Raw genomic sequence first — 17029 nt, 5'->3', positions numbered from 1 at the left:
ACAGTGATGTCGACAGACTAAGAGAAGTCATGAGCCAAATGGACTTAACGGATATTTATAGAACATTCTATCCTAAAGCAAAAGGATATACCTTCTTCTCAGCTCCTCATGGTACTTTCTCCAAAATTGACCATATAATTGGTCAAAAAACGGGCCTCAACAGGTACAGAAAGATAGAAATAATCCCATGCGTGCTATCGGACCACCACGGCCTAAAACTGGTCTTCAATAACAATAAGGGAAGAATGCCCACATATACATGGAAATTGAACAATGCTCTACTCAATGATAACCTGGTCAAGGAAGAAATAAAGAAAGAAATTAAAAACTTTTTAGAATTTAATGAAAATGAAGATACAACATACCCAAACTTATGGGACACAATGAAAGCTGTGCTAAGAGGAAAACTCATAGCGCTGAGTGCCTGCAGAAAGAAACAGGAAAGAGCATATGTCAGCAGCTTGACAGCACACCTAAAAGCTCTAGAACAAAAAGAAGCAAATACACCCAGGAGGAGTAGAAGGCAGGAAATAATCAAACTCAGAGCTGAAATCAACCAAGTAGAAACAAAAAGGACCATAGAAAGAATCAACAGAACCAAAAGTTGGTTCTTTGAGAAAATCCACAAGATAGATAAACCCTTAGCCAGACTAACGAGAGGACACAGAGAGTGCGTCCAAATTAACAAAATCAGAAATGAAAAGGGAGACATAACTACAGATTCAGAGGAAATTCAAAAAATCATCAGATCTTACTATAAAAACCTACATTCAACAAAATTTGAAAATCTTCAGGAAATGGACAATTTCCTAGACAGATACCAGGTATCGAAGTTAAATCAGGAACAGATAAACCAGTTAAACAACCCCATAACTCCTAAGGAAATAGAAGCAGTCATTAAAGGTCTCCCAACCAAAAAGAGCCCAGGTCCAGACGGGTTTAGTGCAGAATTCTATCAAACCTTCATAGAAGACCTCATACCAATATTATCCAAACTATTCCACAAAATTGAAACAGATGGAGCCCTACCGAATTCCTTCTACGAAGCCACAATTACTCTTATACCTAAACCACACAAAGACACAACAAAGAAAGAGAACTTCAGACCAATTTCCCTTATGAATATCGACGCAAAAATACTCAATAAAATTCTGGCAAACCGAATTCAAGAGCACATCAAAACAATCATCCACCATGATCAAGTAGGCTTCATCCCAGGCATGCAGGGATGGTTTAATATACGGAAAACCATCAACGTGATCCATTATATAAACAAACTGAAAGAACAGAACCACATGATCATTTCATTAGATGCCGAGAAAGCATTTGACAAAATTCAACACCCCTTCATGATAAAAGTCCTGGAAAGAATAGGAATTCAAGGCCCATACCTAAACATAGTAAAAGCCATATACAGCAAACCATTTGCTAACATTAAACTAAATGGAGAGAAACTTGAAGCAATCCCACTAAAATCAGGGACTAGACGAGGCTGCCCACTCTCTCCCTACTTATTCAATATAGTTCTTGAAGTTCTAGCCAGAGCAATCAGACAACAAAAGGAGATCAAAGGGATACAGATCGGAAAAGAAGAGGTCAAAATATCACTATTTGCAGATGACGTGATAGTATATTTAAGTGATCCCAAAAGTTCCACCAGAGAACTACTAAAGCTGATAAACAACTTCAGCAAAGTGGCTGGGTATAAAATTAACTCAAATAAATCAGTTGCCTTCCTCTATACAAAAGAGAAACAAGCCGAGAAAGATATTAGGGAAACGACACCCTTCATAATAGACCCAAATAATATAAAGTACCTCGGTGTGACTTTAACCAAGCAAGTAAAAGTTCTGTACAATAAGAACTTCAAGACACTGAGGAAAGAAATTGAAGAAGACCTCAGAAGATGGAAAGATCTCCCATGCTCATGGATTGGCAGGATTAATATAGTAAAAATGGCCATTTTACCAAAAGCAATCTACAGATTCAATGCAATCCCCATCAAAATACCAATCCAATTCTTCAAAGAGTTAGACAGAACAATTTGCAAATTCATCTGGAATAACAAAAAACCCAGGATAGCTAAAGCTATCCTCAACAATAAAAGGACTTCAGGGGGAATCACTATCCCTGAACTCAAGCAGTATTACAGAGCAATAGTGATAAAAACTGCATGGTATTGGTACAGAGACAGACAGATAGACCAATGGAATAGAATTGAAGACCCAGAAATGAACCCACACACCTATGGGCACTTGATTTTTGACAAAGGAGCCAAAACCATCCAATGGAAAAAAGATAGCATTTTCAGCAAATGGTGCTGGTTCAACTGGAGGGCAACATGTAGAAGAATGCAGATCGATCCATGCTTATCACCCTGTACAAAGCTTAAGTCCAAGTGGATCAAGGACCTCTACATCAAACCAGACACACTCAAACTAATAGAAGAAAAACTAGGGAAGCATCTGGAACACATGGGCACTGGAAAAAATTTCCTGAACAAAACACCAATGGCTTATGCTCTAAGATCAAGAATCGACAAATGGGATCTCATAAAACTGCAAAGCTTCTGTAAGGCAAAGGACACTGTGGTTAGGACAAAACGGCAACCAACAGATTGGGAAAAGATCTTTACCAATCCTACAACAGATAGAGGCCTTATATCCAAAATATACAAAGAACTCAAGAAGTTAGACCGCAGGGAAACAAATAACCCTATTAAAAAATGGGGTTCAGAGCTAAACAAAGAATTCACAGCTGAGGAATGCCGAATGGCTGAGAAACACCTAAAGAAATGTTCAACATCTTTAGTCATAAGGGAAATGCAAATCAAAACAACCCTGAGATTTCACCTCACACCAGTGCGATTGGCTAAGATCAAAAACTCAGGTGACAGCAGATGCTGGCGAGGATGTGGAGAAGGAGGAACACTCCTCCATTGTTGGTGGGATTGCAGACTGGTAAAACCATTCTGGAAATCAGTCTGGAGGTTCCTCAGAAAATTGGACATTGAACTGCCTGAGGATCCAGCTATACCTCTCTTGGGCATATACCCAAAAGATGCCTCAACATATAAAAGAGACACGTGCTCCACTATGTTCATCGCAGCCTTATTTATAATAGCCAGAAAATGGAAAGAACCCAGATGCCCTTCAACAGAGGAATGGATACAGAAAATGTGGTACATCTACACAATGGAATATTACTCAGCTATCAAAAACAACGAGTTTATGAAATTCGTAGGCAAATGGTTGGAACTGGAAAATATCATCCTGAGTGAGCTAACCCATTCACAGAAAGACATACATGGTATGCAGTCATTGATAAGTGGCTATTAGCCCAAATGCTTGAATTACCCTAGATCCCTAGAACAAACGAAACTCAAGACGGATGATCAAAATGTGAATGCTTCACTCCTTCTTTAAATGAGGAAAAAGAATACCCCTGGCAGGGAAGGGAGAGGCAAAGATTAAAACAGAGACTGAAGGAACACCCATTCAGAGCCTGCCCCACATGTGGCCCATACATATACAGCCACCCAATTAGACAAGATGGATGAAGCAAAGAAGTGCAGACGGACAGGAGCCGGATGTAGATCGCTCCTGAGAGACACAGCCAGAATACAGCAAATACAGAGGCGAATGCCAGCAGCAAACCACTGAACTGAGAATAGGTCCCCTATTGAAGGAATCAGAGAAAGAACTGGAAGAGCTTGAAGGGGCTCGAGACCCCAAAAGTACAACAATGCCAAGCAACCAGAGCTTCCAGGGACTAAGCCACTACCTAAAGACTATACATGGACTGACCCTGGACTCTGACCCCATAGGTAGCAATGAATATCCTAGTAAGAGCACCAGTGGAAGGGGAAGCCCTGGGTCCTGCTAAGACTGAACCCCCAGTGAACTAGTCTATGGGGGGAGGGCGGCAATGGGGGGAGGGTTGGGAGGGGAACACCCATAAGGAAGGGGAGGGGGGAGGGGGATGTTTGCCCGGAAACCGGGAAAGGGAATAACACTCGAAATGTATATAAGAAATACTCAAGTTAATAAAAAAAAAGATCTGTCAAGATAATATAGGAATCGTACATACACAGGTACAGACACTGATAAATACAACTTCATAAAGCAAGCTTAAATAGACATTGATCAGCCCAGCTACAGTAACAGTGGGCAACCTCACTGCCACGCTTTCCATCAGTGTGGAAACACACTGACAAATAAAACTCAGACAGAAAAAAGCAAGAAAGTTCAGAATTATAGTACACATGGATCATAGGGACGAAATAGATACCCTACAGAAACACCATCCGAGAAACAAAAGAAATCAGCAGCCAACTTATATTATGGAAAATATACAGAGGAATCCAAAGTTTTTCTCCAAACAGCAAATATACCAACACAGAGGTTGGGAAAATAATCCCACCCATAACACCTGAAAGGACAGGACTAAATACCGAAATCATCAGAATGCTTTATAAAGAAACTGAAAAAGAAACCAGAATGCATAAAGAACTGATGGTTCTTTTAACTGAATTAGTACACTGAGGAAGGCTACACCATCAACAGCAATCTACAGACGCAATGCCATTCCTGTCATAATTCAATGACATTCTCCAAAAGATGTGAGAAATAATTCTGAAACTCGTCTGGAAACACAAAGCATCCAGGATGGCCAGTGAGATCCACACAGAAAGAACAACACCGACGGCATCACAATACCTAGTTTTCCAGCTTATGCTAAAGAGCCATAGCAACAAAACCAGCTTGGTAAAGGTCAGAAATAGACTTAGAGACCAGTGAAATAAATAAAGAATGAAATAAACTCCTTCAGATAGAATATCCTGAATTTCAACACAGTTTCCAAAGCATACACTGGAGAGAAGACAGCATCTTCAGTGATGTTCGGGAAACTGCATGTCCAAGTGTAGAACAATTAAACTAGATTCAGAGCCTTCATCTTGTTAAGCAAGCCAGCCAGCCAGCAGCCAGCCAGCAGCCAGCCAGCCAGCCAGCCAGCAGCCAGCCAGCAGCCAGCCAGCCAGCCAGCAGCCAGCCAGCAGCCAGCCAGCCAGCCAGCCAGCCAGCAAAGAACAAACAAAACCCCACAAAATTCATCAATGGCTTTAACTAGGAGAGGGAAGCATAGACTTTATTCATGATGTAGTTGTAGGTAAACACTTCAAACAGGACTCTGTGGGTCAAGAAATAATCAAAGCTGAAAAAATAGAACTGCATAGTATTAAAAATATATAGAGATAAAATATGAACGAAACAGAATAGGATAAAACAAACACATTACTATTGTTGTTTATGTCAGATTGCTGTTTTCTAACGACAGAGAAAGAAAAGGAATGGAATTTGCTGTGTGGTGAGGTGGGGAGATCTGGGAAGAATTGAGGGAGGGAAAACTGTAACCAGAATATAGTCTACGAAAAAAATAAATTAAAAGATAAAACAGCACAGTATCATCAGAGGAGACAAGGTGAAAGAAGAATCATTGATCACATGCACCAGATAAGTGATTAATATCTAATATGTGTAAAGTACCATAAAGTTAATTACTAAGATGCAGACTATCTAATCAATAAATGAGCAAATGAATGGAATTGACCAAGAGCAAGATACACAAATAACCAGCCAACATAGAAATGAGTCCAACATCCTTAGTCTTTACTACAAATTGAATCTTCTCTAAGTTTCTCATTCTTGTCAGAATGTCAATCATTAAGAAATCAAGTGACAGTGACATGGTAGTTAATAAATGTCGTCAAGACTATAGGGAAAGAGGAGTGCTGATAGAGCTAGCCACTAAAGAAAGCAATGTAATGTTTCCTCAGAGAATGAATAGTAGAGTACCACATGCTACACTCCTCCTTGATGCATGAAAAAGGAACTAGAACAGCTCACCACGGAGATGCATGTGCACCCCTTGTTATTGTAACACTATCTAAATGGCCAAGACATGGAAAACCCTAGCCATGCACAGGCAAGTGACTAAGGACTGTGTGGTACACATACTCAAATAAGCTTTGCTCAGGCAGAAAGAAAAATGAAATTATGTTACTTAGAGGGAAATGGATGGAACTGGAGATCATAATACAGGCAAGTAAGCTCAGCAAATGTTTCTGTTTCCACTCAGATCTGGGATTTGCACATATGTGCACATATGCAAATGCACGTATGACATAAAAGTAGACAAGGGTGACAGAATGACTATAGTAAATGGAAAAAAAGGGAATCAAGACACAGAAGTAGGAGGAGAGACAGAATCACACGTTTATATGACTTCTGCTAATTGGGTATCATCCGTCTGTCTGTCTATCTATCTATCTATCTGTCTGTCTATCTATCTATCTATCTATCTATCTATCTATCTATCTATCTATCTATCTATTATCTATCATCTGTCTATCAGTTGGTTTATCTATCTATCTATTATCTATCTATCATCTATCTATCTATCATCTGTCTACTATCTATCTACCATCTATCTATCTTATCTATCTATCTATCTTTCATCTGTCTATAATCTATCCTCATCATCACATATCTACCTATATATCCACCTATACATTTCTATTTATCTATCATCTTTGTCTCTCTATCCAACCATGACCTTAAATCAGAAGGGGGCCTATGTGGTTGGAGAGTGGCATGAGGGGAGGGGGACAAGAAAGGGCAAATGAGGGGATGAATACCAACAACGCCCAAGGACACACATGTTCAAATATGTGATAACAAAGCCTATAAGCTGTGTGTTAACTAAAATATTTATTAAAATAAAAGAGCTATCACTCATAAAACCTACTGATAAAGACCCAGAGATGATAACACATGTAGTACATGTACAGCTTCATAAACCAAGCAATGGTGGACAATAGCAAAATGTCTCCTGTCATGTTGAGCCTGCTGGATGGCTTGCTCCTGTTTCTGGTTGCTACAGTTCTGCATACATCCAATTAAAACCACAACAATAATCCCACAGGAAATCCAGTTCATTGGCCCCAGAACCAAAAGCTGGTCTCTACCTCCACAATCAGTGTTTCGTTGGTTGGTCCAGTGGAGGTTAAACTCTCAGGCTCCTTGTAGGATCGTCTGTAGTTGAAGGTGGTACCTGAAAACTTGTATCGCCCTGGCCAGTCCACACTCCAGTGCCCATTCAGGTAATATTTCTTGACAGAATTGCGCACAGAAATATAGGAGGTAGAGATGTTTGTTTCATAGATGTGAATGCTCCGAGCTCCAGAGGGAATGGTTACCACGTGGTAGTACTCTGGATAGAGGAATGCAGTATTTAGTTCATCTAGCTTCTCCACAATTGGATGTGAGAGTCCATGTTTAGAACTGACAGATCTGCCTCTAGCTTTACTACTGACACCTATAGGCGTCTTTTTTCATCGGTTGCAGAAGTAATCTTGTATGTAATGTGCAGTCTTGCTAAGGATCACTTTAATTCTAAGGACTTAACATCCACTTCTAGGTAAAAACAGAAGCTCCAGGTCAGTAGTCCTTGACTTTCCTAATGCTGTGACTCTTTAATACAGTTCCTTGCATTGTGGTGACCCCCAACCATAAAATCACTTTCATTGTTACTTCATAACTGTAGTTTTGCTACTGCATGAACATAACATAGATATTAGTGGTTTCCAATTAGGTAACCCCTGTGAAAGGGTCGTCTGACCCACAGATTGAAAAAAGAAAAAGCCTCCATGGAAGACCTCATCCCTCTAAGCATCCTCTGTTTCCTTTCCCTCAGCCCCTCCCAACAAAATCTCTGGCTGAATCCCTCCTTGTGCAGATGTACACGATTCTGAGGTACTCACGGTTGGTGGGGTGATTCTTACTGTAGAGTCCTCTATGCATGACGCAGTCTGAGTTATTCCCCTGGCAGACCCCACAGGAGTCCTCAGTTGCATCCGATCCAAGGACATTGTCACAGCCAACCTTCTGGAGGACCCACGAGGTCATAATCATTCATGAAAGAAAGGATGATACATGTGACAACATCACCAACCACATGACAAAATCTTCCTCCCACTCCAGCCGAACAAGTTTCCAACATGGGGTAGTTAACAAATGGGTGATGGATCCCGGTATGTGCACAGCATGGCTGGTCCTGGTGTACCGGGATCTCTTTCTTGTGATGTGCTATCTGTCCTGTGTAGTATTCCTCCTCAGGTCTGGCAGTTAGAGCTGGAGGACTGTGTTGGAGTACATCTCAGACTGACTTGGTAAGCTGACTGTGAGTGTGTTCACACAGGATCTGCTTGTGACTGGAACTTGTTGCCACTGCACAGAAACTCTCTCATCATGATTTATAGAGCTTAGATCTATGCAAGGCTGTAGAATTTTAGGCGTTTGCTATCGTTTCTATAATTCTTTTTTTTTCTTCTTTTCGGAGCTGGGGACCGAACCCAGGGCTTTGCGCTTGCTAGGCAAGTGCTCTACCACTGAGCTAAATCCCCAACCCCCATTTCTATAATTCTTGCTCTCTTCATATTTCCTATCAAGGTACCTGAGAGAATAAAATGCACTCAGAAACAAAGCAACTGTAGTCTTTGTCCCTTGCTGGAAATTCTCAGGGCCAGGCATAGATTGTAATGCCATTGTGTGTGAATGTAGAATGGTTGACTGTGTCAAGTCTGCTAATGGGTATGGCTCCCTGCAGGGCTTGAGACCATGATGAGTAGATTACTCATTAATTATACCTCATTAATTATACTGCAAATCTCTACCTGAGGTGGAAGGAAGAAAGTGACCACCCAGCAGAATACATGAGTGCAAGGAAGATTTTACCACTAAACGAACTTAGGTTTCCCAAATTTCTCATAGAATTTTGGGTTGGTTTCCCAGACTTTGGGGTATTGTGGTTGCTCAAATCCCCTGCCATGCTGCAGCTCCTCTGAACTGTCCATCACGTGGAGATCATTATGATAGCTGAGAAGTGACCTCACTGACTCACTATAACACTGCCCAGAAACTGTGCCCCTTGTAGGTCTGCTCTTCCCAAACCCAGTTCCTAGTCTACCTAGCAGTGGTCCCCTGAATGAGTTCTTGTTCATGTCTTCATCCATTCAGCACCCCAAGAGCACAGCTGCCTTTTGAGCACCCTACTGGCTTGCCAAAACCACCGTGCTCTCCTCCCGGCACCCTTGTTCCAGTGCACCCTTAAGAGATAGAGCTCAGGTGTGGATGCTCCCTCCTCCTTGGTGCCCACAAATGCTCTAGACCCACGTCTGAGAATCAGCTCTCCCCTCTGCTCATGCTCTGTACACACCTCAATCACAAAGCAGTGCCATCAACATGAGCTCTTCTGGCTTTCTCCCCCTGGGCTGGGACTTGGAGGGGAAGGACTCCTCTCATATGTCTCGCTTTCTAGCCCTCACAGGATGCCTGGCACAAAGCAGACTGTCTGGAGACGTTTGTTGAATGAATAAGCGATCATTATTACCTCACACATCCCATCTATACAAACATTACGGCTATCCTCCGAGCATGGAGTCCCATCTTTGACTTTATTTGACAAAGAAAAGAAGAAATCAAATCCTTCTGCGATACAGTAGAGTTTGCATAAGTCCTGATCTTAAAAAGAAATACACACACAAACACAAATAAGAAAGACACTTAAGCTCGGTGATTTTCGCTCTGTGGTTCAGATCTTCTTTGGTTGTCTACCCCCTAAAATAAATCCCACACAATAACACATTTCAAAGACATTTTGTTTTTAAGAGCCTCACTGTTTCCCTGTCTTGCCTGGAATATGCTAGTATACCAGGCTGTCCTTGAACTCATAGAGATCTACCTGCCTCTGGTGTGTGCCACCATTAAGGACCTTGTAAAGAAATTTTAATGTAATTATTGGTAAAACACTTCAAATTATTATTATTGTTGTTGTTGATGTTACTTAATGTTTCACTCTTATTTTTTCTAGTGCCTGTTGTCTAATATTCCTTTATGTAGTTGTTGGTACATAGTAGGTATTAATGAGCATTTGTTGACTGGACTACAGTGTTTATGATCTACTATATAAAGGCTGAGTTACAGGAATATATAATGATCGGTAGTGTTTTCTATCTAACGCTATGTAAAGTTCTCATGATTATACATGGTAAGTATTAAACAGTGTTTTTAAATGGTAGAAGAAATGTTAACTACAGTGTCCAGGGCTCAATGTGTTCTGTAGGAACATTGGTGTACAAGGCCCCAGGGATCAGAGCTCCCTTATGCTGCAGGGCCTCACCGTTCCTAGAGACAACTGAAGCATTTGCAGGGACCCTCTGTCTTCTCTCTGGATAAAACTGGAAACGCTGAATCTGGAAAAGCCTCACTGTCTGGGGCACTTTCTCAGGCTGAGACTCACTCACAGATTCTTGTGCATGTGCTTAATATGATTATGCCACAGTGTAGCAAAGTTAGGGAAAGCACACACGCCACCCTCCTGTCACAGCTAAGTTCTGTTTCTGTCATACCCCACAGGCTTTTCTTCTGGCCCAGTGCTATGCTTACTGTGGGCACCAGTTTTACAGTTTATGCAGAAAAACCAAACCAAATCTACTTTGTATGAAATGCTGGCCACTCCCTACCTAGGGTTCAGTAATTTCAAAGGTCCACCATGGGCGTATATGTACTGAAATGAAGGACGCACATCCAGATGGACTGTCTTAGCTTTGTATTTCCCCAGGACCTCTGCCACTAGCCTGGCCAGACTTCTCAGTTCCAATACAATGTTCCAAACAATGAGAACATTATGTTTTCTTTAAATGTACCCCAAATCATGCCTCTTGAAATCAACACTTTTATAATTTTAGCTGCTATATATATCTTAATACTTACTCACTTTCTCCATCTGGTAAGTGTAAATTTAACTCACTCTGTGCATACATTTCTTATTGTATAGTTAGAGAATAAGACTTCACTGATATAGTATATTTAGAAATTTATTCATTTTTAAATAAAGCATAGTAAATTTTTCATTTAGCTTTTAATATTTAAGCTTGCAGTGGGCCATGCAATTATGGCAATACCAGCAGCAACTCCTGTCATTCTTATTTTTTTAAATAACTACCCATTCAACAAATCTAGCCTGTTGACTTACATGTGAAATATTGGTAGGAGGCCATGACAGTGGGGCAGGCCAGATCAAGCCACTCCCAGCAAAGAAGCATGTTCTCCTGGGCTCCTAGATCTACATTATCTGCCCTTTGCAACATGGCAGTGCTAGACATACGATGCGTTCCAAGCAGGTCACATAGCCCGGGGCACCCTAGAGAGCAGGCCTAGAAACTTACCTTCCACTTGGGTGTAAGGCGTCCACTTGTAGAGCCACCCTCGGAAACGCTTGCTGTTGTACTCAGCACACTGGGCAGCACGGAAGCCCACACTGTCCAGAGGGCATTTCTGACTGTTGCAAAGCTTCAGAGTGCGTGCGGAACCCTGGCAAAACTTCCCTCCATGAGATGGTCTGGAATGGATAACACAGCCAGAGATCAGCTCTTCCTGGATATTATGGTCACTGGGGCGACACAGCTGCTAATAGTAACTAGAGTGGGCACTGAAGGGAGGTATCTTCCTGAGTCCATCCTGAGTGCCATGGTCCTGATGCTGGAGGGTAGGGTAGAGTTCAAGGTTCAGGCTTGTCTATACTTGTTCCTTGTTCTCCAGCATTCTCTGGAAAGGTAGGAAAGTGAGCTGCCCCTCACACCCTACAGAGGGCTTGGAGGGTTGCTACTGAGAAAGATGGTGACTTTCTAAGATGCCCTGGTTAGAATGAGATACTGAGGTAGAAAGCCAACATCGTCTTCTTTCTACTACCAGACTCCTTGTGACAAGGCCAGAACATCAGACCTGTGAGTCAAGTCAGAGCATCACCCAACAGCCCATGAGCCTGCTGGTTTCTGGAGAATCTCCATGAGCCTGGGTGGGTGTACAAGAGGACTGTGGAGCAAACGTTGACTTTGGGCTTTGTGCTTTGCAGATAAGTGCAACAGAGTAACATAACTTATTTCTGAAAGGAGCCTGAGTGCACTTTACTTCCCAAGCTAGGTAACTGTCTCTCCCAGTCTAGTTGTTGAAATTAGGCTGCCTGCTGTAAAAGTGAATAATATATTTGATGGAAAAGCAATAATATTTGTTTTTTTTGCATAAAAGAGTCATTCTTATTGGAGACATTCATTCAGACTCCACTTCCTTACAAAAATAATTAGAGAATTGAATAGCATCATACTATGTTAAGCCATAGAGTTAGAAGCTAGTTTTGCCACTGCCCTGATGGCTTAGTTATCTTTTACTGGTTGCCAGGAAGCAGTAAGCATCATCAACCACATGAAAGGGAGAGAAACGTTTAGGGAATGGAGTGAAATTCCCTTCCTAGTGTTCCCTATAGACGTTTGTAAGTGCTGGTATTAGCAAGCTTGGGTTCATTCATAAGGAAGCAGATCATGAACCTACCTGGGATTGGTACAGAGACGGTCTCTGTGAGAGACTCCTCCCCCACAGGTCCGGGAACAGGGGGACCAAGGGGACCAATCTGACCAATGGCCGTGAGTAGGCTTGGGGCCTTCGTCACCGTACTTCACACACTGTCCTCCACGACACCACTAAACATTTTAAATATAAATTAAAAGTAATTTATGTGAGTCCTGCATAGGTGGATTCATTTCATTCCTTTTGTAATACCAAGGGTGGGGGTGGATCTTGTAAAATATGCAAACACTGGATTATCTGCACTCAAGTGGCATGTACTAAAGACAACTTAGTGTTTCTTTATTTACCTTTCCAAATGCAGCAGCACCTGATGAATGCTTGCAAACAAAAGACACATGGATCAGTCATCACAGAAGCCTGACCTCCCAGAGGAGGGCAGACACAACTCAAATATTTGCCTGAACATCTGTCTGGTGGATTGTCTCTGAAATCATGACCCCTGACTTCCACCAACAAGGTTCTTTTCTCAACTTGCATTTTGAAGAGAGTCTCGAGTAGAAGAGAGTCTCGAGTAGAAGAGCCTAGCTAGGGAGAACTGGGACTCAGCACCCTGTCATATCTGGCCAGCACCTGGATTTTACTCCCGAACACCTAGGCTCAAAGTATAACCTTAAACGCGATGATGAAGCTTTTCCATTGAGGATCGGGAAGACAAACGCCTTCCCTGGTTCTGTTTGTGTTAAATAAGCAGAGCTTGGTTTATGGGCAGTAGGTGCACACAAAGGGGCTGTCTCTAGGGTTTGAGCCAAGACCTGGGTCCTGACAGAAAGCAATGCTACTTCTGAAAAACGGAAATGACGCCATCTCAATTGCCGATTACGGGTGGATGGGGTAAAACCTGTCAAACCAACTACTGACATCTGACTATCATGGATCCATGGATGTGCTTTCCATAAATATGCAGGAATAGCAGGGTACACGAGACATGAAGCAGGAAATGGACAGATGGAGACGGGGGCTCAAAACAGACAGGGAGGAGGGAGGTTGATAGAGAATGAGAAGAAGCAAAGAGGGACAAATAATCCAAGGTTGTTTGATGAAGCCTCAAGGACTCATATTATGTTCTATTTACCTAAAATTATACACAACAAATATGAATATATGCATGTACACACATACATAGTGTGTGTATGTGTGTATGTATGTGTATGTGTGTGTGTGTATTTGTCTATGTGTCTATGTGTGTATATGTGTTTGTATATGTATGAATGTGCATGTATGTGTGTGTGTAGCTTGAAGGATGTTATGCCATTAAACCTGACAATACTTCCCATAAAACCATGGACTAACAAAAACCTTAGTACCAGGCACTAAAAATCCCATCCAGAATGGTCAGTCACATACTCCAAGTGACTTTCAAAATAATACAAAATATAGCAGCTGCCACTGATTGACTCTCAAATCAACATGATCCCCTGTTGCTGAAGACACTACATGCCTAGGAAACAGGATTTTGATTATTCGAGCTGTATCTGGCCTGAAAGTTAGTCTAGATTCCATGGTACAAGATGATCTTATTTGGGATGCTAGGGGAGGAAAGTAAACAGTCTTACCCAGCTGTGACAACTATTAACCACAACAAAAGGCCAAGAAGGCAAGATATTAGGTGCCATACTTGTTGGTGTTAACCAACAGCTGTCTAACTGGACTTAAGCCTCTCCCAACAGGAAGAAAGACACGTAGTATTAGAAGCCTAGAAAAGTGCCTGGGGCTATGAGGTCTTGGAAGAGAATCCACTACTACAGCACACTCCTAACTGCATTCTAAACCCCATCTTTATACCCATAGATACGTATAGTCATCACTCTTCATCAAAGAAGCTTCTCTTTAGAGAAAATGGAAACCATCACAGATGCGTACAACCAGGCATAATGCAGAGATCAATCAATTACAGGGCCGAGGCCCAATGGATATGCCCATGTCACAGCTCTTGCATCTACGGCTCAGGGAATGTCTCAGAAGAGGGAGCAAAAAGGGTATACCATTTGGAATGCCAGAAAGTCCACTGTGTAATAGTCTCTCATAGAAATGGTGGCATAACCATTATCTGAACAATGATAATATCCATACACATGAGAATGTGGAAGGGGGACACGTGGTCCAACCTCTAGATAAGGAACTACAGACAACTGACAACTGCTGGGAAAGCGAGTTAGACTCGCCCAGGGAAGTGGCCTCTTATTGGTTGTCCAGTAAAGAGTGGTTGGCCCTGAAACAATATGCACATGATTGCACACAAACAGTAAAAATTACCTCGGCAGGTTGTAGTTATATATTTGTGCATATATATTATTGATACGTAATTATTATTGTTCATATATATATATGTATATATGAGGTTATCTGCGAGCAAAGGAGACACAGAAGGAGTTGGGGGAGAATACTGTAAGGGGGCTGGAGGGAGGAAAGTAAAGGGAGAAAGGTATGAATTACATCTTAAGTAAAATACACACAAAGCAAATCATTTTGAAAATCTTATCCACATAAGTCTTTGTGTTTTCTCTATAAGGAAAAAATTCTATTTCTTGTATCAGCCTCTGCTCTCACCGCACGTGACAATACAAAGTGCTAGCAGACACCTCTGCTCACTGAGGCTTCTGTAGCTGGGTAGGAACAGGTCTCCTAGTCTCAAACAGCCCCACCCTCAGGGGAAACACAAGATGGAGAGGCCAGAGTAAGGCTCAGGTGTATGCCTGTGGAGGAGAGCCTCTGCTGGGCAGAAGAGGTCTGGTATGCTTGCTGCTCAATCTGTTCACTTTTAAAACCACCTGTCCAAAGGTTTTACTAACACAGGTAATGGCAAACACAGAAGCCAGGATTAGCAAGTTGACTAACTTGAGAATATTCTTAGGTAGACAAGCTTGCTTTGAAGATGACAGGAGATCTGAGTTCCTGAACAGGTAAGCAAAGGCCAGGCCTGTGTACAAAGGAAGAAGCTTGCTTCACGGGAGCAGCACAGCATTACCCAGTGCCTGTGGGCCATCTTGCTGCAGAGCTTGGGACTCCTGAATACGTGCCAAGTCCTGGTCAAGTTCAAAAATTGAAAATAGGCGATGTCTTGTTTAGTGTGGTGGCCTGTGCCTGAATATTTGGGAACATTATTACCCAGTGTTCTCTGACGATTAGAGATTCCAAAGCCAGTGCTTCTTTTTACCCAGGGTCTCTTTCAGGAAACTAAAAGCTTTTTGTTAGGCTTTCACTGTGAGTCAGTTGAGCTACTTTCACCACTAGAATGTAACTGTCAGTCATGAATCTCACTTGCAATGAGGAAGTCGGCTGCAGAGGTAACACGATGGTCAGACTGAGTGGTTGTTGCATGCTGGTCTCAGGGAAGCTCCCTCTTTCTTAGTGGCTTCAGTCTGAATGTGGGCTTTGGCTTTGTGCCTGACGTCAGATTTACATGTACTTGGCCTGCGATACAACCGGGAATTCAAGCTTGGTGGCTAAGCACCAAGCTTAAGTGCACATTTCTCTTTTGCTCCATTAGTATCATAAAAAGGTACACTACATAGCAAACGAAAACCATAAGTTATTACTTGGGTAGAGTACATTCCTATTTCACCAATAGTCTTTGAGTCCTAAGCAGCGGTGACACTTGCTCTTCATTGGTCAGTGGGAATTGGGCGATTGATTTGTCTCTCACTTTACAACACACAGCCAATCATTCACTACTGCCTGACTGCTCATTCTACCAATTCTGTTGTGATAGCTTATTAATAGTGATACGAGCATAGAAGAGTCAGGGTGTTTTAGCAAGGATGTAGGTGTGCACATGTATGAGAAATGCTGGTTTTCAAACACCGGTGTAAGAGGAGTGTGGTGTGTGGGTTGCAAGACTGAGGTTGGGGTAGAGAACTCTGAAGGAGTCAGCATCTTACCATGTCCTGCCCACACAGTGTACCCTCTGCTGCTGGCATGAACTTAGTCTCACATTTCCTTCCAATCCGATGGCACCACAAGGCCTTACAGATGTCCTAAAGGAAGAGAAGCCATTACTATTACAAATATTCTACACATCTGTGATCAAATCCCACACCTATCAGCAACTGGGAACCAGTGAATGACCCCTCAGCCACACGGAAGGAAACTCAGGAAGACACCCAAAAACCTGAACTCTGGCCCCTCTGAATTCCATCCATGGAATTTTACTATTTGTATTTATTCAACCGTGAAATATGCAAATCATATGTTCTAAACCAAAAGGTAAGATAGGCGTAATCTAGGCATAAAGAAAATCCATGAATGTCATTTAAAACATGAAATATTGTTTGGTCATATCTTCCTCTCCAACTCTAGTTCCATTTATTTCCTCACATGTGAAAATTAATTTTTATTCATTTCTTACTGATTCCTTTATATTTAGAGTTAGAGTCTTATTGTTATTCAAGCTGTCTTTGAATGCCCAGGATCAAGTGATCGTTCTACTTCAGTTCCCCAAGTATCTAAGACCATAGTTACTTATTACTGTATCTACTCCTCAATTTTTGAATTAACAACGATCAAGATATTGTTGGATGTCTATTAATCTATACACCATGTATATTATG

The 17029-nt window shown here is 41.8% G+C and overlaps 1 protein-coding gene across 5 annotated transcripts in view; it reads right to left on the bottom strand.

Annotated features, from left to right (window-relative positions):
* Adamts16 (ADAM metallopeptidase with thrombospondin type 1 motif, 16) overlaps window positions 1–17029 on the bottom strand; it is a 130054-nt gene that overhangs the window by 42340 nt on the left and 70685 nt on the right. For 4 of the 5 annotated variants that reach the window (NM_001372015.2, XM_039110074.2, XM_039110071.2 and 1 more), the window contains 6 exon segments: window positions 7028–7272; window positions 7823–7946; window positions 9451–9581; window positions 11288–11460; window positions 12447–12595; window positions 16361–16456. In NM_001372015.2, coding sequence (NP_001358944.1) covers window positions 7028–7272; window positions 7823–7946; window positions 9451–9581; window positions 11288–11460; window positions 12447–12595; window positions 16361–16456 — 918 coding nt within the window. 5 annotated transcript variants of the gene reach the window in all.

Source organism: Rattus norvegicus, chromosome 1, assembly GCF_036323735.1.
Source record: "Rattus norvegicus strain BN/NHsdMcwi chromosome 1, GRCr8, whole genome shotgun sequence".
NCBI lineage: Eukaryota > Metazoa > Chordata > Mammalia > Rodentia > Muridae > Rattus > Rattus norvegicus.
Note: the sequence above shows the minus strand (reverse complement) of the source record. Positions and strands in the feature narration are given on the sequence as shown.